The following is a 24826-nucleotide window of genomic DNA, read 5'->3' as shown; positions in this document are numbered from 1 at the left end:
TTCACAATCTCTGCACTTCGTTACTCTGTCTGTGGTAGTTACAGCAGAGGAAGCGTGATCTCGTTGTAACCTGTCATTTACAGCGAGATCTCGCGAGATCACGCTTCCTCTGCTGTAACTACCACAGAAACAGTAACGAAGTGCAGGGATTGTGAATAGACATCCCGTGGAATGTCTATTCACTGTCTAAACACTTCAATATTGTTAATGTGTTAGTATAAGGGCATGACCACACATGGCGGAATTCCTCCGCAACTGTCCGCATCAATGCCGCACCTAATCCGGGTTGCGGATTACGGCTGCGGATCTGCACAAAATGTGCAGAAAATTGATGCGGACTAGCTGCTGCGGACTGCGGGAAAAGTGCTTCCCTTCTCCCTATCAGTGCAGGATAGAGAGAAGGGACAGCACTTTCCCTAGTGATAGTAAAAGAAATTCATACTTACCGCCCGTTGTCTTTATGACGCGTCCCTCCTTCGGCATCCAGCCCGACCTCCTTGGATGACGCGCCAGTCCATGTGACCGCTGCAGCCTGTGCTTGGCCTGTGATTGGCTGCAGCCGTCACTTACACTGAAACGTCATCCTGGGAGGCCGGACTGGAGACAGAAACAGGGAGTTCTCGGTAAGTACGAACTTCATTTTTTTTTACAGATACATGTATATTGGGATCGGTAGTCACTGTCCCGGGTGCAGAAACAGTTACTGCCGATCGCTTAACTCTTTCAGCACCGTGGACAGTGACTATTTACTGACGTCTCCTAGCAACGCTCCCGTCATTACGGGAGCCCCATTGACTTCCTCAGTCTGGCTGTAGACCTAGAAATACATAGGTCCAGCCAGAATGAAGAAATGTCAAGTTAAAAAAGCAAGACGCATCCGCAGCACACATGACATGTGCATGACAGCTGCGGACTTCATTGCGGAACTTTGAATCTCCATTGAAGTCAATGGAGAAATTCCGCCATGAGTCCGCCACTGCTCCGCAACAGACAGAGCATGCTGCGGACACCAAATTCCGCTCCGCAGCCTATGCTCCGCAGCGGAATTGTACGCATCGTGTAAACGAACACTGCTAAATTAAAGTGAAAGTCAATGGAGAAACGGCTCCGCTGCGGAATAACGCTGCGGAGTGTCCGCAGCGGAATTTAAGTGAAATTCCGCCATGTGTGAACCCGCCCTAAGACAGCACATAAGGATCTAGCAGGATCCCTATGTGCAGTGTAAATGAATGGAGAGGAGTGCATGATGCTGATTGGTCAGCGTCCTACACTCCCCTGTACAACGCCCACTTGGTCTAAATAAAAACATGCCCGCTTGGGCATTAACCCCTTCCCTCTTTAGCCACTTTTGACCTTCCTGACAGAGCCTGATTTTTCAAATCTGACATGTGTCACTTTATGTGGTAATAACTCCGGAATGCTTTCACCTATCCAAGAGATTCTGAGATTGTTTTCTCGTGACACATTGTACTTTAAGTTACTAGCAAAATTTGCTCGATATGTTCAGTATTTAATTGTGAAAAACACCAAAAATTAGCGAAAAATTGCAAAAATTAGCATTTTTCTCAATTTAAATGTATCTGCTTGTAAGACAGGCAGTTATAACACACAAAATTGTTGCTAATTAACATCCCCCATGTGTCTACTTTAGTTTGGCATCGTTTTTTGAACATCCTTTTATTTTTCTATGACCTCACAAGGCTTAGAACTTTAGCAGCAATTTCTCACATTTTCAAGAAAATTTCAAAAGGCTATTTTTACAGGGGCCAGTTCAGTTGTGAAGTGGTTTTGAGGGCCTTATATATTCGAAACCCCCAAAAAGTCACCCCATTTTAAAAACTTCACCCCTCAAAGTATTCAAAACAGCATTTAGAAAATGTCTTAACCCTTTACACATTTCACAGGAATTAAAGCAAAGTAGAGGTGAAATTTACAAATTTCATATTTTTTTGCAGAAATAAATTTTTAATACAATTTTTTTTATAACACAGAAGGTTTTACCAGAGAAATGCAACTCAATATTTGTTGCCCAGTTTCTGCAGTTTTAGGAAATATCCCACATGTGGCCGTAGCGTGCTACTGGAATGAAGCACCGTCCTCAGAAGCAAAGGAACACCTAGGGGATTTTGGGGCCTTATTTTTGTTAGAATATATTTTAGGCACCATGTCAGGTTTAAAGGGCTCTTGCAGTGACAAAACAGTAAAAATCCCCCAAAAGTGACCCCATCTGGGAAACTAGACACCTCAAGGAAATTATCTAGGGGTACAGTGAGCATTTTGACCGCACAGGTTTTTTACAGAAATTATTGGAAGTAGGCCGTGAAAATTAAAATCAACATTTCTTTAAAGAAAATGTAGGTTTAGCGATTTTTTTTCTCATTTCCACAAGGACTAAAGGAGAAAAAGCACAGCAAAATTTGTAAAGCAATTTCTCCAGAGTAAAACAATACCCCACATGTGGTAATAAATGGATATTTGGACACACGGCAGGGCTTAGAAGGGATGGAGTGCCATTTGGCTTTTGGAGATCACATTTAGCAGGAATGGTTTGCGGAGGCCAGGTCACATTTGCAAAGCCCCTGAGGGGACAAAACAATGAAAACGCCCAAAAAGGGACTCCATTTAGGAAACTACACCTCTTGAGGAATTCATCTAGGGGTGTAGTAAGCATTTTGACCCCACAGATGTTTCATAGAATTTATTAGAATTAGGCAGTGAAAATAAAAACAGTCCTTTTTCTTCAATAAGACGTAGCTTTAGTGCAAATTTTTTCATTTTCTCAACAAATAAAGGAAAAAAAGAACCCAACATTTGTAAAGCAATTTCTCCCGAGTACGGCAATACCCCATATGTGGTCATAAACTGCTGTTTGGGCAAACGGCAGGGCTCAGAAGGGAAGGACCGCCATTTGGAGTGCAGATGTTGCTGGATTGGTTTCTGGGCGCCTGTGGGCCCAAACCAGTGGAAACCCCCCAGAAGTGACCCCATTTTGGAAACTACGCCCCTCAATGCATTTACCAAGGGGTGTAGTAAGCATTTTAACCCTGCAGGTGTTTTGTAGAAATTAGTGTGCACTCGATGTTGCAGAGTGAAAATGGGATTTTTTTTCCATAGATATGCCAATATGTGGTGCCCGGCTTGTGCCACCATAACAAGACAGCCCTCTAATTATTATGCGGTGTTTCCCGGTTTTAGAAACACCCTACATGTGGCCCTAATCTTTTGTCTGTACATATGACAGGGCTCAGGAGTGAAGAGTACCATGCGGAGTGGAGGCCTAATTTGGCGATTTACAAAGTATTGGTTCACAACTGCAGAGGCTCAGATGTGAAATAAAAAGAAACCCCTGAGAAGTGACCCCATTATGGAAACTGCACCCCTCAAGGCATTTATTAAGGGGTGTAGTGAACATTTTCAACCCACAGGTCTTTTTCATAAATGAATGCACTGCGGATGGTGCAAATTAAAAATTTATATTTTTCCCTAGATATGCCATTCAGTGGTAAATATGTCATGCCAAGCTTATGACGCTGGAGACACACACCCCAAAAATTGTTAAAAGGGTTCTCCTGGGTATGACGATGCCATATATGTTGAAGGAAACTGCTGTTTGGGCCGCTGCAGGGTTCAGAGCCGAGGGAGCACCATTTGGCTTTTGGAGAGCAGATTTTGCTTGGTACTATATTTGTTTGAGTATTGCTGGTGTTTTATAATGTGGGGGTACATGTAAGCGGGGCGGAGTATAAAAGGGGCATAGTCAGGTGGTATATAAAAAAAAAAAAATAATCCATAGATGTGTGTTACGCTGTGAAGCAATCCTTTCTGCACAGGCCGGTGTCGCACTGATAAATGGTGTCATTTCTTATCCCCCTTTTGGTCCACACTCCGCACCTTTTGTAGTTTGGGGAATTTTGCTGGGATAGTGTTGTCCTGGTATAATACAGGCACCGTCGCTTCCAGCAGATATGTTTGGGCCCTCCCCTTCCTGGTTCCCTAATTTTAGGTCCTTGATAAATCGCCTCTTGAAACAGAAAAAATGTTCCCCTCGGGCACAACTGCATATTTTTTTATTTCCTGACTTATTGGAGCCATAACTAATTTTATTTTTCATAGACGTAGCGGTATGAGGGCTGGTTTGTTGCGGGACGAGCTGTAGTTATTATTGGTACCATTTTGGGGTACATGCGACTTTTTGATCACCTTTTATCCTATTTTTTGGGAGGCCAGGTAAACAAAAAAACGCAATTCTGGCACAGCTTTTTTCGTTTTTTTTATACAGCGTTCACCATGCGTTATAAATTACATGTTAACTTTATTCTGTGGGTGAGTACGATTCCGGCGATACCTAATTTATAGCACTTTTTTATGTTTTACAACTTTTTGCACAATAAAATTACTTTTGTAAAAAGAATGTATTTTTTCTGTCGCCATGTTGTGAGAACCATAACTTTTAAATTTTTTTGTCGACGGAGCTATAGGTTTTATAGGTACCATTTTTGGATACGTGCGACTTTTTGATCACTTTTTATTCTAATATTTGTAGGGCAAAGTGACCAAAAAACAGAAACTCTGGTAAAGTTTTTTAAGTTTTTTTTTTACGCTGTTCACCGCGTGCAATAAATAATATAATATTTTGATACCTCCGGTCGTTACGGTCGTGGCAATACCAAATACATATGGTTTATTATTATTTTTCAATAATAAAGGACTTGATAAGAGTAAAAGGGGGATTGTGTTTTATTTGATTACTTGAAACTTTTATTGTTTTCAAACTTTTATTTTTTGCACTTTTTTTTTACACTTTTTTTACACTTTTCTTCAAGTCCCACTAGGGGACTTGAAGGTCCAACGGTCAGATTTTTTTTTTCTAATACATTGCACTACCTATGTAGTGCAATGTATTAGATCTGTCAGTCATTCACTGACAGCAAGCCGATTAGGCTTCGCCTCCCGGCGAGGCCTAAATCGGCTTCCGTAATGGCAGAGCAGGAGACCATTGTGTCTCCTGTTGCCATAACAGCAGTCGCCAATCCCGATTGCCTGTCAGGGCTGGCGATCTGCTAGTAACCGCTACGATGCAGCAATCGCTTTCGATTGCTGCATCGAAGGGGTTAATGGCAGGGATCGGAGCTAGCTCCGGTTCCTGCCGTTACAGGTGGATGTCAGCTGTACAGTACAGCTGACTTCCACTGCTGATGACGCCGGATCAGCTCCTGACCCGGCGCCATCTTGCCGGCAGCTACGGAAGCCGATCAGGCTCCGCCGCCGGGCGGATTTTGACCGGCTTCCGTGCTAGGCAGACCGGGAGGCCAGTATTAGGCCTCCGGTTGCCATTGCAGCCACCAGAACCCCGGCAATTTCATTGCTGGGGCTCCGATGAGCTGCAAACACCTTAAGTGCAGCGATCGCGTTTGAGCGCTGCACTTAAGGGGTTAATGGCGGGGATCGAAGCTAATTTCGGTCCCCGCCGTTACAGTCGGATGTCAGCTGTAAGATACAGCTGAGATCCGACGATGATGGCACCGACTCAGCTTCTGAGCCGGTGCCAAACATTTTCCGTAAATATACGGCATTTTGCGGGAAGTCAATGCTTTCCATGACGTATATTTACGGCAAATGTCGGGAAGGGGTTAAGCAACTTATTAGCATAAATCTAAAATCGCTAATAAAGTGGTGAAAATAGATTGTTTTATTAAATAAAAAGCACTGCTGTCATCTACATTATAGCGCCGATCTCCTTATGTAGAAGATAGGCCACTTATAATGTGGTGACAGAGCCTCTTTAAGGAGAGAGATCGGTCTAAAATTAGCCGGAGTAGTTGGGGATTTACCTGGTTTATGGATAGTAACTATCGTTGCCTGAAGCATCTCTTGAGGTTATAGCTAAATTAAACACCTCAGTTAAGTGCGGAGAAAGAATAGGGACAAAAGAGCGGTAATATTCATTGGAGAATCTGTCAGGTCCTAGAGCTTTATTGGGTTTCCTTAGGTCAATGATTTTGGAAATTCATAATTGAGTAACGGGGGCATTCAAAAGGAACAACTGTTCCAACGACAGTGAGGGAAGTTGGACCGAGTTTAAGAAGTTGTTTATATTGATATCAGTAGGCTGGGGAGTAGAGGGGTCATCCCTAAGGTTATATAGTTTGGAATAGTAAGAACTAAATTGATTAGCTGTTTCTTGTGGGTTTATAATTTTGGATCCATTTTCTTGAGAGATTAAAGGGTTTATCCGTGGACCAAAAATTGCATTGCAATAATATATTTATGTGAAATGAAGTAACTTACTAATATACTTTAATTTAAAATTCTGTACTTTATGGTGTAGTTCAAACCTCGTGAATTTTTACCCGGAAGTGCTGGAGCTTTTCTTATAATGATGACGCTCCGACACTGCCCCATGTGACTGAACTCTTGCTTCATGTGCTGTTCATGAACATTACCACAAGGGGCTGTCACATTGCCTATTGCTGGGAGTCCCGAGCAGAGCATCAGCTAGCGCTTTGCTCAGGACTCCAGCCCTGCTCCCGACGTCCATATTTGGTCAATTCAGGGGTTTCCTATCGCTGGAGTTCAAGAGATTGATATTGCCCATGTATGGACAGTGACGTGGGTAATAATAATAATAATCTTTATTTATATAGCGCCAACATATTACGCAGCACTTTACAATTTAGAGGGAACATGAAACAAACAATCAGACATTACATAGTGACAAAGTTAATTTACAATTCAAACCTGAGGAGTGAGGACCCTGCTCGCAAGCGTTTACAATCTATGAGGAAATAAAGGAGACATAAAGTGTAACAGTGTTTGTTCAGTACAATAGTCCAGCCATTTTTTTATACACATGGGGTGGTAACATAAAGCTGCATGAGCCGGTCACCAGCCAGTACCCGTGTATGACGGACATGAAGAGAAGGAGTGTGAGGGAATCTTATTCTGATGACTAATCTAAAAGGGGGGCCATGGAAAGGAGTCAGATTAGGGAATGTGATAGGCCTGTCTAAATAGATGTGTTTTCAGAGCACATTTAAAACTGAGGATATTGGGAATTAATCTGATTGTCTGGGGTAGCACATTCCAGAGGACGGGTGCAGCACGAGAGAAATCTTGGGAGACGGGAGTGGGAGGTTCGGATTATGGAGGACTTTAATCTAAGGTCGTTGGCAGAACATAGAGCCCGTGTAGGGTGGTGGACAGAGATGAGGGAGGGTAGAAGTGCTGGAGTCCCCGGGCAGTGCACCCATGTATTTAGGGAGTTTGAGGAGAAATGTATTAATACGCCAAGCAGGGAGAGGGGAGGTAGAACTTGACAGGGATAGGCCCAGGAAAATGGGGGCATGATCAGACCAAATTATTCCACCTATCTCTGATGACTTAACATTTTGTAAAGTACCTTTGTCTACCAGGAACATATCAATTCTAGAGAGGGACTAATGTCGCAGGGAGTAGAAGGTATATTCCCTCGAGGAGGAATTCATACAATGAAACGTGTCAAACAATTCCTCCCCAGTAGGTAGTATCCTATTGAACATCAGGGATAATATTAACCCCTTAACGACGGATATATCCGTCACAAGCAGGTGCTAGTTCCTGCATAGTGACGGATATATCCGTCGCTCTGACCGCTTGGTTAGCCTGGCTCCTGCCCCAACTGCCGGAATCAAAGCGCACTCCGATTCTGGCAGTTTAACCATTAGATGCCGCTGTCAAAAGCGACTGTGGCATCTAATGTGTTTAACAGAGGGAGCTCCCTCTGTCACCCAATCAGCGCCCCCACAAAGAAATCGCGGGACGCTGCTGGGTTTCCATGGCAGCCAGTGGCCTAAGAAAGGCCCCCAGGCATGCCTTCACCAACTGGCTATTATGCCATGCCAGAGGCATGGCCTAGTAGATTGCCTTTCAGTTTTACACTGACAGGCAATAATGCTTTGATATACTAAGTATACCAAAGCATTATATAAGCGATCAGCAGATCACATGGTGAAGTCCCCTGGTGGGACTAAAAATAAAAAAATTTAAAACAGTTAGTTTATGAAAAAAAAAAAAAGATTAAAGTAAAAATAAAACGAAAACACCTTTTTTCCCCAAAAAGTGGTTTTATTTAGTAAAAGTATTTTTTTTTTTAAATAACATACACATATATGGTATCGCCATGATCGTAACAAAAAAAACAAGCCCACATATGGCTGCATCAACAGAAAAATAAAAAAGGTGTGGCTCTTGAAATGCGGCAAAAACAAGTACGTTTTTTTTTTTTTTAAAAGGGTTTTTATTTTGCAAACATAGGAAAACATACAACCTTTACATATTTGGTATCCCGGTAATCGTGCCGACCCATAGAATAAAGCTAACATGTTATTTACGCTGCATAGTGAACGTCATAAATTTATAACGTGAAAAGCAATGCTGGAATAGCTGCTTATTTTCAATTCTTTCCTAAAATAAAGTTGATAAAAGTTAATCAATATATTATATGCATCCAAAAATAATGCAATTAAAAAATACAACTTGTCCCACAAAAAACAAGCCGTTATATGGCTCTGTCGACGGAACAAAAAAAAGTTACGACTCTTAGGGTATGTGCACACGATAACTGCAATTACGTCTGAAATTACGGAACATGTACTCGCGTTTTGCGGGGCGTCTTTTACGGACGTAATTTGGAGCTGTTCTTCATTGGAGTCAATGAAAAATGGCTCCAATTATGTCTCAAGTAGTGTACTGCACTTCTTTGACGAGGCTGTAATTTTACGCGCCGTCTTTTGACAGCGACGCGTAAAATGACAGGTCGTCGGCACAGTACGTCGTAAAGCCCATTGAAAGTAATGGGCAGATGTTTGCCGACGTATTGGAGCCGTTTTTTCAGACGTAATTCGAGGCGTAAACCGCCTCCATTACGCCTGAAAATAGGTCGTGTGAACCCAGCCTTAGAATACGAAAAAAAATAATATTCTTTGGTCATTAAGGGGTCAAAGTCTCCACACATAATAAGCTTTCCTTTAGCAATCTTTATGATCTTACACATTATTTTGTTCAAAAAACAAATCAGAGAAGAGTTGGGGGCATATACATTGGCTATGGTAAAAGGAATGTTATTTAGCAACCCCACCAGGACAAGTAATCTCCCCCACGTCAATAAAAGATGCAGTTAATTGAAAGGAGTCCTTTATGGCAATCGTGACGCCTGTTTTTTTCCATTCAGCATTAGCTTGGTATAGGACAAGATATTTATGATGGGAATATTTTGGGCAGTCATGTCCTGCGAAATGGGTTTTCTGAAGGCAAATGATGTCTACATGGGAGGCCAACGCATCTCTCCACACACAGTTTAACCCTTTAGCATTTAGTGACAATCTTAAGTGCCATATCGAAAATAACATAAGAGAATCTGTGAGTTATAAATCTGATTACGGATTGTAACCCTTATAAATAGTAGACAACCACAAAGTATTCTGGGGAAATACATTGACCACAGTAGGGAGGATGGAGCGAAGGAAAGGGGGGTAAAGGCACAATTGACATCATAAAATATAGTAATAACATGTTTGAACCATCGTGACTACACCAATTGAGAAATGGGGGAGAAAGAGCCTACCCGAAGACCAATTTGACCTCCACTGAAAGAGGTGTGCACTAGACATCAACGGTGATTGGGACCTTTGTGCCAGTCCGGCAAAAGTCTCGACGGAGAAGCCTTACGGTTTTCAGAAAGGGGGGCCCAAAGGTGAGATTCCCCAACATATGATCAGATCATTGCCTTCCGCTATGGTAGTGATGGCATGCATGGTTCCATTCGTATGGATGAGCAATTTAGTAGGGAAGCCCCTTTTGTAAGCTAAATTGTTATTTCTCAAGGCGAGCGTGATGGCAGTAGATTTGTTTCTTGCTTGTAACGTTGCTTGGGACAAATCCGTATAAAGATGGATTTTTTCATAAGGTTCTGGTAAAGTGGGAGTCCGTCTTGATGCAAACATGAGGGAGCTTTTTGTTTGAAAAAAGTGGATGCGCGCAATCACATCTCTAGGTGTTTCTGGAGGAAGTGATTTTGGTTCAGGGAGCCTGTGGGCTCTATCAATCGTGAGATCTGCTGGTTGATAAGTAGGCAGTATGGTCTTAATAAGTTGCTGGAGATAGGAATTGAATGCAGGTGGAAGGACAGATTCAGGGATGCCTCTACATTTTGCGTTATTCCTCCTATTCCGATCTTCCAGGTCCGCCAGCTGCCGTTTGTCGTTGTGGGCATGTGTGAGTTCACCCGTTTTATTTTCTGTGATCAACTCTGGAGCCCAGCTCGTCCACAGCGGCAGACATTTTCGAGGAGTATCGTGACAGATCCCTTTGGAATGAGCCTCTGAGGGCCTACATCATGGCCTTAATAAAATATTCTGATGCTGCTTGAGCTGTAGAGGGGATTTCCTCTAAAGGTTCTGGTGGAAGAGTTGAATATGAGCAGTCCCCGTTATGAGACGTAGACTTCAGCTCTAATCTGGGTTTTTGCTTTAGTGGGCTTGCAGAAGGAGACACCCATATCAAGCGTGTCAGGGGTAGACGCCGCCATTTTAGGGTGGAGAGCTGTGAGAATAGACCCGCTGAGCGGATATCTGCGATTGTCCCTGGAGGATTATGACATGGACTGCCCACAGCAGTCGAGAGAGGAATTGACTCATTGACCCATTTTAGTTGCGGTTGAAGGCTTCGCGTCGTCACCTCCTGGAGAGGTGCTCCCAGAAGATGGCGTGCCCATGCCATGTATGTTACCCCGCAAGGAAACGAAGTCTATAAGGTGTTTGGGGCCCGCTTTGAGAGCTTTCTTCCGGGTCATCATGGGGTGATCGTAAGTATGCACAATTAGTTTCCTCAGTTAGTTGCTGAGAGGTCAGATCACAAAGCTCACGGAAATGCGACTGCTCCACTCGGCCTCCAGGCCTTTGCCCCCCCCCAGGATCCACTCCTGGATTTGACCTCATGCACACCACCATATCACCACTCCTTGTACAGGGCTGTAAGGCTGAGTTCACACGGGGCAAATACGCAGCGTAAAAGCACGCAGCGTATCCACCCTGTGCGCCACAGGGAATTCCCGGCGAAAAACCGCACCAAACTGTGGTGCAGTTTTTCACCCGGAACATTCACTACGGAAAACTGCAGCAATTAGCTGGCCTGCCGGGGAGACCGCTGCAGCCTGTGATTGGGTGCAGCGGTGGTCACATGGTAAGAAGCATAATCCCAGGAGGCCGGCCCTCTGACATCATCCAGGCCAGCCTCCCGGGATGATGTTTCATCCCATGTGACCGCCGCTACAGCCTGTGATTGGCTGCAGCTGTCACATGGGATGAAACGTCATTCCAGGAGGCCGCACTGGAGGGAGGAACACAGACTTCTGGGTAAGTATGAGATTTTTTTTTTTCTGAGTTACGTTTCTTGCAGTGAAATCACTGCAAATCCGCCACAAAAACTGCTATTTGTTGCAGTATTCACCTCCCATTGAATTCAACGGTGAAACCCCGCAACAAATAACCAGCGTTTTTGCAAATACAATTAACATGCTTTGGAATAAAAAAATTCCACTCAGTATTTGTGTGGATGGGATTTGTTTTCTCATTCACTTTGCTGCTACTGTATTTGCTGCAGATTCTCCACAACAAATTCTGTTGCGGAAAAATTGCAACGTGTCAACTGACCCTAATGGAACTGCAAGGCCTTATTCACACCAGCATGTCCAATTTGCGTCCAAAAAAACCTGACAGTAGTTCATCAATACAACTGTACTTGTCTCTTCCATTTCTCTTCTCTGCGAGCACTTTGCGTCACCCTTTTTTTCTGCATTTCTCCAGCAACTGATCCGCACCCATAGATTTTAAGACTAGTTTCCCACGTAGGCCAAACGCTGCAAAACTTCCACAGCATTTACAATAGCAGCAAAGGGGTTGAGATTTGAACAAATCTCATGCACATGGAGAAAAAGCTTAAAACAAAAAAAAAAAAGCAGCCGAGAAACCGTTCATAAATTGACCTGTGGTTTTGGTGCCTGTTTTCCCAATTGAATTCAATGGGAAGGTAAAACCCAGAACAAATAGCAAATACTGTGACTTCTGCCTTAGAAACGCATCAATTCCGCATTAAAAAAAATTTAAAACAATAAATCACGCTAAAAACATGTTTCAATTTAATTTTAAAAAAAGAGGTTCATGCTTACAGCCCATCCGTTGACTTAGCCACACGTGCCTGTTGTGTGAAGCCCGGCCTCCTGGGATGCCATTTTATCCCATGTGACTGCTGCAGCCAATCACAGGCTGCAGCATAATCCCAGGTGGTCAAGCTGCACTCAGAACAGAGGGATATATTGCTATGACAACACCCAGGAGTAAGTTTTTGGTTTTTTTCTTCTTCAAACACTGTTTTCCACAGTGGACATTCCGCCCCAAAAATCTGCAATACAATTTGATGCGTTTTTTCGGGAAAAATTCCCTGTTGCTTCTAGGTTGGATATGCTGCGTACTTACGTAGGTATTAGACCTGTTGAAACCCAGCCTAGACTTGTCCTCAAAAACGGGCAGAAAAGCACACAGTGCTGTCAATTAAGTCCCGTACAAACTTTACCGAAATGTCGTGTCTCCAGCATATGGACATTTTTTGCGGGACGAGTTGTATTTTTTTAATTGTACAATTTTTAGATGCTTATAATATATTGATTAACCTTTATTAACTTTATTTTAGGAGAGAATTGAAAATAAGCAGCTATTCCAGCATTGATTTTCACGTTATAAATTTACGCCGTTTACTATGTAGTGTAAATAACATGTTAACTTTATTCTATGGGTCGGCACGATTACGTGGAAACCAAATATGTAAAGGTTTTATATGTTTTCCTACGTTTGCACAATAAAAACCCTTTTAGAAAAAAACTACTTGTTTTTGCATCGCCGCATTCCAAGAGCCATAACGGTTTTTATTTTTCCGTCGATGTGGTCGTTTGTGGGCTTGATTTTTGCAGGCCAATGTGTAGTTTTCATTAGTACTATTTTGGGGTACATAAGACTTATGGATTAACTTATTTTATTTTTTATGGGGGGGAATGGGAGTAAAGAGAATTTTGCAGTTTTTTTTTACGCCGTTCATCCGGCGGTTTAATTAATGTGTTCATTTTATTGGTGTATGTGTTATTTGTTTTGACACTTTTACTAAATAAAACCACTTTTTGGGCAAAAAAAGTAGTTTTATTTGATTTTGACTTTTTTTTCCACAAACTTTATTTAATTGGACACTTTTTTTTTTTTTTTTTTTTTTAAGTCCCACCAGGAGACCTCACTATGGGATCTGTTGATCGCATATATAATGCTTTGGTATACTTAGTATACCAAAGCATTATTGCCTGTCAGTGTAAAACTCCGGCATCGCCTAACAGGCATTTGCTGAAGACAGACCTGGGGGTCTTTGTTAGGTCCCCCGGCTGTCATGGAAACCCGACGGCGACCCGCGATTTGTTTGCGGGGGCGCTGATCGGGTGACAGAGGGAGCTCCCTCCCTCTGTCAAACACATTAGATGTAGCCGTCACTATTGACAGCAGCATTTAATGGGTTAAACTGCCGGAATCTGAGCGCGCTGCGATTCCGGCAGTTGCAGCTGGAGCCAGGCTGTGTATAACAGCCGTGCTCCTGCCGCTGATCACGTGGGTACAGTGGCAGTACCCGCGCCATCACAGGACAGATATATCCGTCCTCCTGCGCGAACTAGCAGCTGCTGAGGACGGATATATCCGTCCTTCGGCGTTGAGTTAACCATGCTGAACCTCATTTGGTGCATTCCATACAATCTTTATACATGTGAGCATTAGTTTCCATGGAGATGGCAAACGCATATTAAACACTCCGTGTACCACTGTATGGTGGCTCCAAGTGGGACAGTATTCTCCCCAAGATCGAAGATCCAGAAAAAAAAAACACCACAAACTAAGTCAACTTTTGTTTATTTTCATTAGATCATTTACATAGAAAACATGGCTGCTCCCAATCCTGGTGCTGCAATAGAAGAACAAGGCATTAGTATTACACGCAAAGTACTTCATCTCATCCTCCCTACTTAAGCAGTAGTGACACTTCTTCCCATCTTCCCACTGAACGCTAAACTGTGGTGTCATGTGCTGATCATGACATAGTGATGGCTCGATGTATATATTTTATAAGAAAATAGTCCACAGCATCAACGTTCACAATCAATATCAGAATAATGGGTCTCCCGACACACTGACCATCAGCTGACTCAAGGGGTGCAGCACCCCAGCGACCTTCATTGTTTACCAGGCATAGTGCCGTACATTTTAATGTACAGATCTGGTATTGCAGCTCAATTCCATTCACTCAAGTCTTCACTTTAAAAAGGAACAAAAATGAGACTCCCTTTAAAACGGCAGACACCAATAGTTCGGTATGCTGCCACGGCTTCCCCCTCAATCGGTTAGTACTTTTTTACACTTGATGCAAGAATGGAGCGGTTATTGTTCCATGTGTCACTTACAAATTATGTTCCAAATATCCAGCATCAATAGCTCTGACCCTTCTCAACCCCTCCGCAGTTGACTGACCGCTCTGGATGGAACAACGTATGATGCAGAAGACCAGTAAAGTCATTAGTCAACTGCAGAGGGTTAGAGAGGAGGTTGCTGGACACTTGGAACCAGATTTGCATCCGGCACCACTTTCCCTTAGACCTAACTAGTGGTGTCAGTGGTTAAGGGTTCTGCTCTGTAAGTCGCCATAATATCGCATACACGGCAGATATTAAGAGCAATTCAACCTATAACATCCATGTATGACCTTCACCATGGATCGTGGTAGATGACCCTAACTTGTCCTGTCTAAAAGACTGTGCAAGTCTCCTTTAATAGCCAGTTAAAAGCCAAGGGGAGCAGTTTGAAGTAAGAATAAAGTATATGTTCACGGTAAACGGAATAACTATTACTAGGTAGAAGATCCTCGGAGGTCTCAGATGAACTCACCTGTTTAGGATTCCTCAGTTCCCGGAGGGGCATCTCCTCCCTTGGTATTTCTAGTGTAGATAACCTGCGCTCTGTGTTTGGACACCAGCTTGATTAGACCTTTACAGAGAAAAACAAAAAGCTGTTGGAATGGTGTCGAAAATTTCCTCCATTAATAGTCAAAGCTTTAAAATGTATCACGCAAAGTTTTAAAGGTTTAAAAAGTAGCATCAAGTTGTCGGCTACTGCATTAAAACACAACAGCTCTACCTTATGTCCAAGCTCACACATGGCAGAATTGTTGCAAACTCCATTCGCTTGCTGCAGAACACATTGATTTTACGGCAGTCCGCAACATACTCTATGGGAAGAATTAAGTTAATCTTCACCAGTTTTCTGCCATAGGAAAGTGACAACCTAGGCAAAGACTAGCAAATGTTTTTCCTGCCACCCTCACCACTTTTCAGTTGTAACATTTTACATGTTTGACCTGTACACCACACAGGTAAAAAAAAGTATCGGCAATTCATAGTTAGGCTATGTTCACACGGAGTATTTTGGGGGAGGAATATCTGCCTCAAAATTCCGTTTGGAACTTTGAGGCAGATATTCCTCTCCCTGCACGCCGATTTTCGCGGCAATTATCGCGCCGTTTTTCGCCCGCGGCCATTGAGCGCTGCGGGCATAAAACAGCGAGAAATACCCTTTCTCCTGCCTCCCATTGAAGTCAATGGGAGGTCAGAGGCGGAAGCGGCCGAAGATAGGGCATGTCGCTTCTTTTTCCCGCGAGGCAGTTTTACTGCTCGCGGGAAAAAGACGCCGACGCCTCCCATTGAAATCAATGGGAGGCGTTCTCGGGCCGTTTTTGCCGAGTATTGTGACGCGGTTTCCGCGTCAAAAAACGCGGCAAAATACCCTGTGTGAACATAGCCTTAAACTGCGTGCAGGTTTTGCAGCTTTTTTTTTTTAAAGGTATTTAGGCGCCATGCACACGACTGTGCCCGTAATTATGGTCAGTGATCATGGGCACGGCCGGCCAGGCAGCTGTCCGCATTTGCAGGCCGTGCTCCCAGTATGGGAGCACGGTCCATAAAATAAGTCCCATTTTTCACAGAAAATTTCTACGGCACAGACACCTTCCCATGAACATATGAGAAGGGGTTAGTCAGCCATAGAAATGAATGGGTCCGTAATTAGACTAAATATATGGTTGTGTGGATAGGTCGTTACTGTACCGACAAACTTCTCATGTTAACGCACCCTAAAGCATTCTCTGAACAAGTCTACTTCTCATACTTCCTTAGTGGAAGATATTGTCTTACAAGTTTAATTATAGGAAAAAACTGGACCACCGGCGCTGCTATAAAAGATGTCAGGGCAAGAGATGATAATTAATGTTTTATTGAAAGAGGCTACGCGTTTCGACGCCGGACCGGCGTCTTCATCAGGCCAATACACATTGTGCGATGTGCACACATTTAAATACACAGTGAAATGAGGACTAATTGGCATTCAAAACACAAAAAAACCGCCAATACGGGCGGGTCAAAGGTCAGATAAAGATTGCATAATACTAATGCACAAACAACAGCATTACAAAACTTGTTCAAGATAAAAAATAGTATTTACATAAATACAAAATAGTTAATACAAATAGAAATTATTATGAATAAACATTCTATCAAAAAACACCACACAATCTTTAAAAGTCCTTATATTACATAAGCTCAAACTGCGTACGCTGGGCATTAGTAAGAAATTCCAAACGACATTCTGCGAAATGTGTTACAGGGAAGGATTACCGTAATATAAAAAGAAATTTCCATGGCGTCCCTAAGTTCCTAGGTAACGCTAAAAATACGGTGGCCGAAGGGGGACATATGGACTAAAAGGACCGCATGTGGAACGCAGCAATGTCCTCACACGATCACATGGGCAATGAGCCGCAAGGTGAAACGCAGGAAACATAAGGTTAACGGCGAAGCACTACGAAGGGAGAAGAATAAAAATTGTAAGTGAAAGGACTGCCTTGAAATTGTAATAGTATATAAGATATAAAATGTAAAAATGCAATAAAACTTGATACATTAATGGTAGGATTCTTTTGTTAAGTGGAATTTCACTCTTTAAAAAACATTGTATAGGTGCGTTAGAGAGAAGCGATAAAAGTGAATCTATATTCAAACGGCATATATAATATTATATAAATAATACTAAATAAATAGGGCAAATCTGATATTACTTAAACCATAGGAAAAAGGTAAAATTACACCTAGTATGCCGAAACACACATTTATATATATCAAATTTCAAAATTATTCTAGAGACGTTTCAGTAAGGTCATTTAGACCACTAGGGTGTAAAGTCTCAAGTTTAAAAATCCAGAAATTTTCTCTCTGCTTTAGCCTATTAAGCCTATTTGGCACATCTAATGGGATTTGTTCTATTGGTGTTATGACTATTTTCATAAGTGTAATTTTGAAAATATAGTAGGGCTTATTTTTTACGGGACGAGCTGTATTTTGTATCGGAACTATTTTTTGATCACTTAAATTATATATTTTTTTTAGAGCGAAGTTGACCAAAAGAACAGCAATTTTGGCAGTTTACATTTTTTTTTATGGTGTTCACCGTGCACGTTAATGCTATATTCTAATAGTTCAGACTTTTACGGACGCAGCAATAGCAATTTTCTTTAGTTTTTTTACTTTTTCCATTACTTTACGGGGATTTTTTTTTCCCCGCTACTAAAAACTCATTTTTATTTTTTTCTTTACACACTTTATTAGCCCACTTAGAGGACATACCAGCGATAGTCATAACGCATTGCAGTATATAGTCATTTTTACAGGCTTCTGTTAAGCCCTGGCAGGGCTTAACAGAGGCAGAGTGAAGGCAGTCCTGGGGGCCCTCATTAGGCCCATGGGCTGGCATAACAACAGTCATCACCCCCCGATCTCACTGCAAGGGGGATTTTGCCAATGAGCTGTCGGAGGAGGCCGCCCTATCTTTTCAACACCTCAGATGCTACGGTCACAATTGACCACAGCATTTGAGGGGTTAAACAGCCAGGAACTGTGCGATCACTGCTCCCAGCTTTTTGCTATAAAGTACAGCAGACACCCGCATATATGGAGCGTGCTCCAAACATCACTCCCGCCACCCAGACGTAATAGCACGTCCGGGTGCACGAAGGGGTTAATTTAAGTCAATAACAAATGTAAAAAACAAAACTTTTATAGACCGAGGAAAAAAAAAAAAAAATAGCTGAGTCGTTAAAGGGTTATCCCAGCCTACAGCATTTTTCACCCATCCACTAGATAGGTGATAAATGCTAGATCAGTGGGGGCCCGGATTCCCCAGATGTTGAATATTTTCAGAAACGCCTCTAAGGGAGTCTGTCCCAGTGAGACTTACTTTAACCCCTTTAGGCCACAGCCTGTTTTGGCCTTGTGGACACAGATTTTTTCAAATCTGACATGTTTTACTTTATGTGGTAATAACTCCGGAACGCTTTTACCTATCCAAGCGATTCTGAGACTGTTTTCTCGTGACATATTGTACTTTATAATAGTGGAAAATTTTGGTCGATAAATTCAATATTTGTGAAAAACTTCAAATTTTAGCAAAAAATTTTCTACATTTAAATGTGTTTGCTTGTAAAACAGATAGTAATACCACACAAAATAGTTACTAGTTAACATCCCCCATATGACTACTTTATGTTTGCATCATTTTTTTTCACGTACTTTTATTTTTCTAGGAGGCTTAGAACTTTAGTAGCAACTTCTCATATTTTCAAGAAAATGTCAATAGGCCATTTTTTCAGGGACCAGTTCAGTTCTGAAGTGGCTTTGAGGGCCTTCTATATTAGAAAGTCCCCATAATTCACCCCATTTTGAAAACTGCACCCCTCAAGGTATGGAAAACCACATTCAGAAAGTATTTTAACCCTTCAGGCGTTTCACAGGAATTAAGGCAAAGTAGAGGTGAAATTTACAAATTTCATTTTTTTTGCCGAAATTAATTTGTAATAAAAAAAAAAAAAAAACTAACACAGAAGGTTTTACAAGAGAAACGCAACTCAATATTTATTGCTCAGATTCTGCAGATTTTAGAAATATACAAAATGTGGCCCTAGTGTCCTAATGGACTGAAGCACCGGTCTCAGAAGCAAAGGAGCACCTCGTGGATTTTGGGGCCTCCTTTTTTTAGGAATATATTTTAGGCACCATGTCAGGTTTGAGGAGGTCTTGTGATACCTAAACAGTCGAAACCCCCAAAAAGTGACCCCATTTTGGAAACTACACCCCTCAAGGCATTTTTCTAGGGTTATAGTTAGCATTTTGACCCCACAGTTTTTTGCAGAATTTAGTGGAATTAGTCTTTGAAGATGAAAATCACCTATTTTTCTGTGGAAACAGAATTTTTTCCATTTTTACAAGGAATAAAGGAGGAAAAGCAGCCCACCATTTTTAAAGCAATTTCTCCCGATTACGGCAATACCCCATATGTGGTCGTAAACTGATGTTTGGACCCACAGCAGGGCTCAGGAGGGAAGGAGCGCCTTTTGGAGCGCAGATTTTGCTGGATTGGTTTTCAGTGCCATGTCGGGTTTGCAACGCCCAGGAGGGACCAAAACAGTGGAAACCCCCCAAAAGTGACCCCATTTTGGAAACTACACTCAAGGAATTTTTCTAGGGGTATAGTGAGCATTTTGACCACACAGGATCATTTTTAGAGCGAAGGTGACCAAAAAACAACGATTTTGTCGGTTTAAATTCTTTATTTCTTACAGCATTCACCGTGCAAAATAAATTATGTTCTCCTTTATTCTGCGGGTCGGTACGATTACGGCGATACCATATAAGTATAGGTTTTTTTACGTTTTGCAGCGTTTGCACAATAAAATTACGTCTCTATAAAATAATTTATTTTCTGAGACACCATATTCTGAGCCGTAACTTTTTTCTTTTTTCGTCAAAAAAGCTGTGGGGGTCTTGTTTTTTGCGGGACGGGTTATAGTTTTTATTGGTACTATTTTGGGGTAAATGCGACTTTTTGTCGGCCGGTAAAATCGGCCATTTTGCCCGGCCGGTTTGCATAAAGTTATGCATCCGTGCCGGGCCGGGCAGATCCGGACAGTGACATCAGCGGCAGCTCCTGAAGGGGAATCCCCATGTGCCAAAATCAGCGGCGATGAGCCGGTGATCGGCAACACTGCAGTGTCAGCGGTCGGGGACAGCTGATCTCCAAGTTCCCGATGCACACTGTCGCCGACAGTGTGCATCGGGAACGACACACTGACTTCCTGTCACTCTGACAGGAAGCCTATCAGGACCAGCCGAATTTAAGGGGTCAATTCGCCGAAATCAGCGGCAAAGGACCGCTGGTCCGCGAGAGTGGAGTGTCAGCTGTTGGCGACAGCTGACCTCCCGGTTCCCGGTGCACACTGTCGCCGACAGTGTGCACCGGGAAAAACTCAGTAACTGTACGTCCTCGTGCGGGAAGTAACCTCCCGCAACGACGTACAGTTACGTCCTCGTGCGGATAGGGGTTAAAACCCTTTTCAGGAGCTAATCTTTAGATTTAAGTCGGGAAAGGGTTTTTAAAAATGGCGCCCGCTCAGAAGCAGAGTAGGCACCATAGATGCTGGGTCTCTGCTGTTTTGCACAGCAGGAACCCAGCGGCAATGCTTGTGATCAGAAACATTTAAGCCCTCAGATGCCGGCGTCAGATGTGACCGGCATCTGAGAGGTTTTTACTTCCCCTTTCACTTGCGGGCTGGTCACGGGCTCCCACGCCACGGGTGCCGGTGTATTCCTCGAGCAGCTGGGAGCCATAGGAAGATGGATATTGAGACCTGCCTGTTGAAGGTCTCAATAGCAATAAACTCATTTCGCAATATTGCAGTCTATGGCATAAGCGATCAAATGATCATAGGTTCAAGCCCCCTGGGGGGGGCTAAATTCAAGTCACTCCCCTACAAAAAAAAAAGCACATTAGGTACCCCCGTGTCCGAAAATGTCAGAAGTGTAAAAATATTTTTCCAATACGGTGAGTGCCGTAGCGGGTAAGGGTCAAAATGGCCAAAGCCGTTTTTGCCACTTCAACCCCCCCAAAAAGATTTATCGAAATGCGACACTTAAAATTGTATTAATAAAAAAAATACATATTTCCACAAACAAAAAGACGTATTACACAGGAATAGAAGGGCCAGTTCACACAATTTCAATATGTGGATGCAAAAACATGTTTCTTTCAAACATTTACATTTAAAAAAAAATAATAAATATATATAAATTAGGTATCACTGTGATCGTACTGATCCGCAGAATAAAGGAAGTGCCATTTTCACTGTGCAGCCAATACCGTAAAAACTAAACCCATAAGAAAATGGCAGAACTGCAGGTTTTTCCAACTCTTCCCCATTCTGAATTTTTTCCCAGTATACATTGCACATAAATGAAATACTACCATTAGAAAGTACAATTTGTCCCGTAAAAAATTAAGCCCTCATATGGCTGTGTCAATGGAAAAAAAAAAAAAAGCTTTTTTTTTTGTAAGGCAGGGAGAAAAAAAAAAGCCTTAAATTTGTCTGGTCCTGAAAGGGTTAAAAACTGTCTTTTCTATAGAACACAAGGAATTAGGAAGCAGTATTTGAAAACCCATGTCAAGTCCGGTGTCATTCATTAAACTTAGATCCCCTGATAATGCATGATCCCATGTACACATCATGTACTTCTACAAGACATAGCCTGCCGAGCATTGAGTAAGGGCCTGTTCACATCACCGTTCACTTTCCGTTCCGGCGTTCCGTCGGGCGAACCCCGCAACGGAAAGTGACAGCACAGCTTCCGTTTCAGTCACCATTGATCTCAATGGTGACGGAAACATCGCTAATGGTTTCCATTCGTCACCATTCCGCCAGGTTTTCGGTTTTCCAACGGAATCAATAGTGGAGTCGACTGCGCTATTGATTCCGTCGGAAAACCGGACACCTGCCGGAATGGTGACGAATGGAAACCATTAGCGATGTTTCCGTCACCATTGAGATCAATGGTGAATGAAACGGAAGCTGTGCTGTCACTTTCCGTTACGGGGTTCACCAGACGGAAACCTCCGATGGAACCCCGGTACGGAAAGTGAACAGGCCCTAAAAGACAGTCAGCATCGGTCTCACCTTTGTTGAGCAGCTCCTGGAGGGCGGCCCTGGCCAGTGAACCCCTGATCTTCAGCCTTTCAGACACGACTGCTGGGGTGATGAGCTTGTAGTTGGGAACTTCTTTACACAGCTTTTCATATGTGGCCTTGTCAAACAGCACAAGATTGTTCAGCTTGTCCCTGACTTTTCCCTTGGACCACTTCTACTCAAAGCAAAAGGGCGAGAAAAAAAATAAAAAATTACGAAACAGCCCTCCACAACAATAGGTCTATAGCTCTTCATAAACAGGTTTATACAGATCAATGCTCATACTGCCCCAGAAAAACATGCAAACAAAACAACGCCCCCTGCAATGTGACCCCAAGATCCTGAAGATCCCGAGGTGCGCTTCGATTCCGGAAGTTTAACCCATTGGATGCCGCTATCAAGATCAACAGTGGCATATAATGTGTTTGCCAGGGAGAGGGAGCTCCCTCTGTCACCCCTGCAAAGAAATCGCGGGGTGCCGTTGGGTTTCCATGGCAGCCGGGGGCCTAATAGATTGCCTGTTAGCATACTAAAGCATTATTGCCGGTCAGTGTAAAACCAAGTATACCAAAGCATTGCATAAGCGATCAGCAGATCACATGGTGGAGTCCCCTGGTGGGACGAAAAAACAAAATGTAAAGCAGTTAAATAAAATATATGATATACAGTCAGTCAAAATAAACTCACTCTCTCCCCCCCCCCCCAAAAAAAGTTGTTTTATTTAGTAAAAAGGTCAAAACAAATAACACACATATATGGTATCCCCCGTGATCTTAACGACTCGAACAATAAAATTGATACATTAATTCAACCGCCGGATGAACAGTGTCCAAAGAAAAACAGCAAAATTCTCTCTTCTCCCATTCCCCAAATAAAAAAAAGTTAATCTATAAGTCCTATGTACCTCAAAATAGTACTAATGAAAACTACACCTTGGCCCGCAAAACAAATCAAGCCCACATTGACTGAAAAATAAAAAAAAGAGATACGGCTCTTGGAACGCGGCGATGCAAAAACAAGTAATTTTCTTCTAAAAAGGGTTTTTATTGTGCAAACGTAGGAAAACATACAACCTATACATATTTGATATCCCCGTAATTGTGCCGACCCATAAAATAAGGGTAACATGTTATTTACGCCACATATTAAACGGCGTATATTTATAACGTGAAAATCAATGCTGGAATAGCTGCTCATTTTCAATTCTCTCCTAAAATAAAGTTAACCAGTATATTATATGCATCCAAAAATGGTGGAATTGCAAAATACAAATCGTCCCGCAAAAAACAAGCCCTCATATGACTGTCAACAGAATAAGAAAAAAAAAAAAGTTACGACTGTTGGAATCCGACCGCGAGAAAACAAAATCTAAAACTTCGTCATTAACGTGCAAAATAGCCTTGTCATTACAGGGGTAACAGAAAATCTGACCCCCACAGGAACCAGAGCTCCGCTTTCCTTTATTACACTGCTCCGGAGGGACTAGAGCCGCTCTTTAGAGGCTACAGGAAAGTTTCTCTTCAGATTTGGATAAGATTGGTCTCGTTGCATTTTACTAGAGAGAATAAAACCCATTCACATATGGACAGGCCACTGAAGGAGATTTCTATGGACTTGCCTTCTTCTTGGCTTTGCCCCCAGACTTGTTGACGGGATCCTTGTCCTTCTTGGCGGACTTGCCCGCATCCTTTTTCTTCTTGTCGTCTTTAGGCGGCTGTCAAGACAATACAATATTATACATACATGCCAAAAATGTCTGCATGACATTATGACTAAAGTAACGTAGTAACCGGGCTACCGCAACCTTTACTCACTAGCCCAGCAGTCATTCACGACTAGCGGGTTACTCAGTATCGGACAGGGACACCAGGAAATACACAATATCCAGGACTGGAGACATTGGAAAAGTTTACCAAAACTAGTACAGAGGAAAAGTGGCATAGCTGCCCGTAGCAACCAATCAGGTTGTTGCTTTCATTTTCCAAAAGCCCACTGATGAACGAAGTGCAATCCGATTGGTTGCCATGAGCAATTACTCCACTTTTTCTTTGCAACAGTTTTGATAGATCTCCTTGATAGTGTCGTGACTGGCACAACATGGGCACGGATAACGAGGGGCATTTGTAGTGTGGGACTACGTGTGGCATGTGTGTATGTATACATGATCCTTTGTGGACAGAAGAGGGTACATAATTTATCAGGGTGCTTGACGGTTACACATATGGGGAGCACCACAATATATCGAATAAATCTCCTCAACGTCGGCTGATGGGATCACACCCCGCACATCCCCCGCCGCGGCGACATGACACGACCGCGGTCACTGACGGCCGGTGTGCAGGGAACACGCCTGTACTGCCATAGAGAATTACGGACAGGCCGACATATCACTCCGCGCATTATTCACAGCACATCCAGACACGCCGAGCCCCAGCAGACCACACGTGTGAGGCAGAAGCCGCTAAAGAAAGCAACCGCGCCTGCCACGTCTTTCCATCCCGCACCGGTTTGCTAAAAGTCAAATTCCCGTCGCCCTGAGCCTCACCATGCTGCTGCTCGTTCAAAGATGTCGGCTAGAAAGGAAGAGATGCCGTGCCCGCAGCATAGGAAACCCCGTCGGGGGCGGGATCTTCCGCAGCATAGAACTACAATA

At 42.9% G+C, this 24826-nt stretch overlaps 1 protein-coding gene across 1 annotated transcript; it reads right to left on the bottom strand.

Annotated features, from left to right (window-relative positions):
- Positions 1–13956: 13956 nt before the first annotated feature.
- Positions 13957–24826, bottom strand: RPS25 (ribosomal protein S25). Its single transcript, XM_075840124.1, has 5 exons — positions 24719–24826; positions 23792–23887; positions 22165–22348; positions 15003–15101; positions 13957–14025 (listed from the first exon to the last, which is right to left on the bottom strand). Exons 1-4 carry the CDS (start codon positions 24719–24721, stop codon positions 15007–15009), a joined length of 378 nt encoding a protein of 125 aa, XP_075696239.1. The 5' UTR covers positions 24722–24826; the 3' UTR covers positions 13957–14025; positions 15003–15006.

Source organism: Rhinoderma darwinii, chromosome 10 (genome assembly GCF_050947455.1).
Source record: "Rhinoderma darwinii isolate aRhiDar2 chromosome 10, aRhiDar2.hap1, whole genome shotgun sequence".
Classification (NCBI taxonomy): Eukaryota; Metazoa; Chordata; class Amphibia; order Anura; family Rhinodermatidae; genus Rhinoderma; species Rhinoderma darwinii.
This window is presented reverse-complemented; position numbering and strand designations above follow the sequence as displayed.

Excerpts from the sequence above, each read along its gene's own strand:
- RPS25 (XM_075840124.1), bottom strand. Across the intron at positions 22,349-23,791 it reads GGGGCAAAGCCAAGAAGAAG|AAGTGGTCCAAGGGAAAAGT; the intron begins GCAAGTCCATAG and ends TGCTTTGAGTAG. Across the intron at positions 15,102-22,164 it reads CCAGGAGCTGCTCAACAAAG|GTCTAATCAAGCTGGTGTCC; the intron begins GTGAGACCGATG and ends TTCTCTGTAAAG.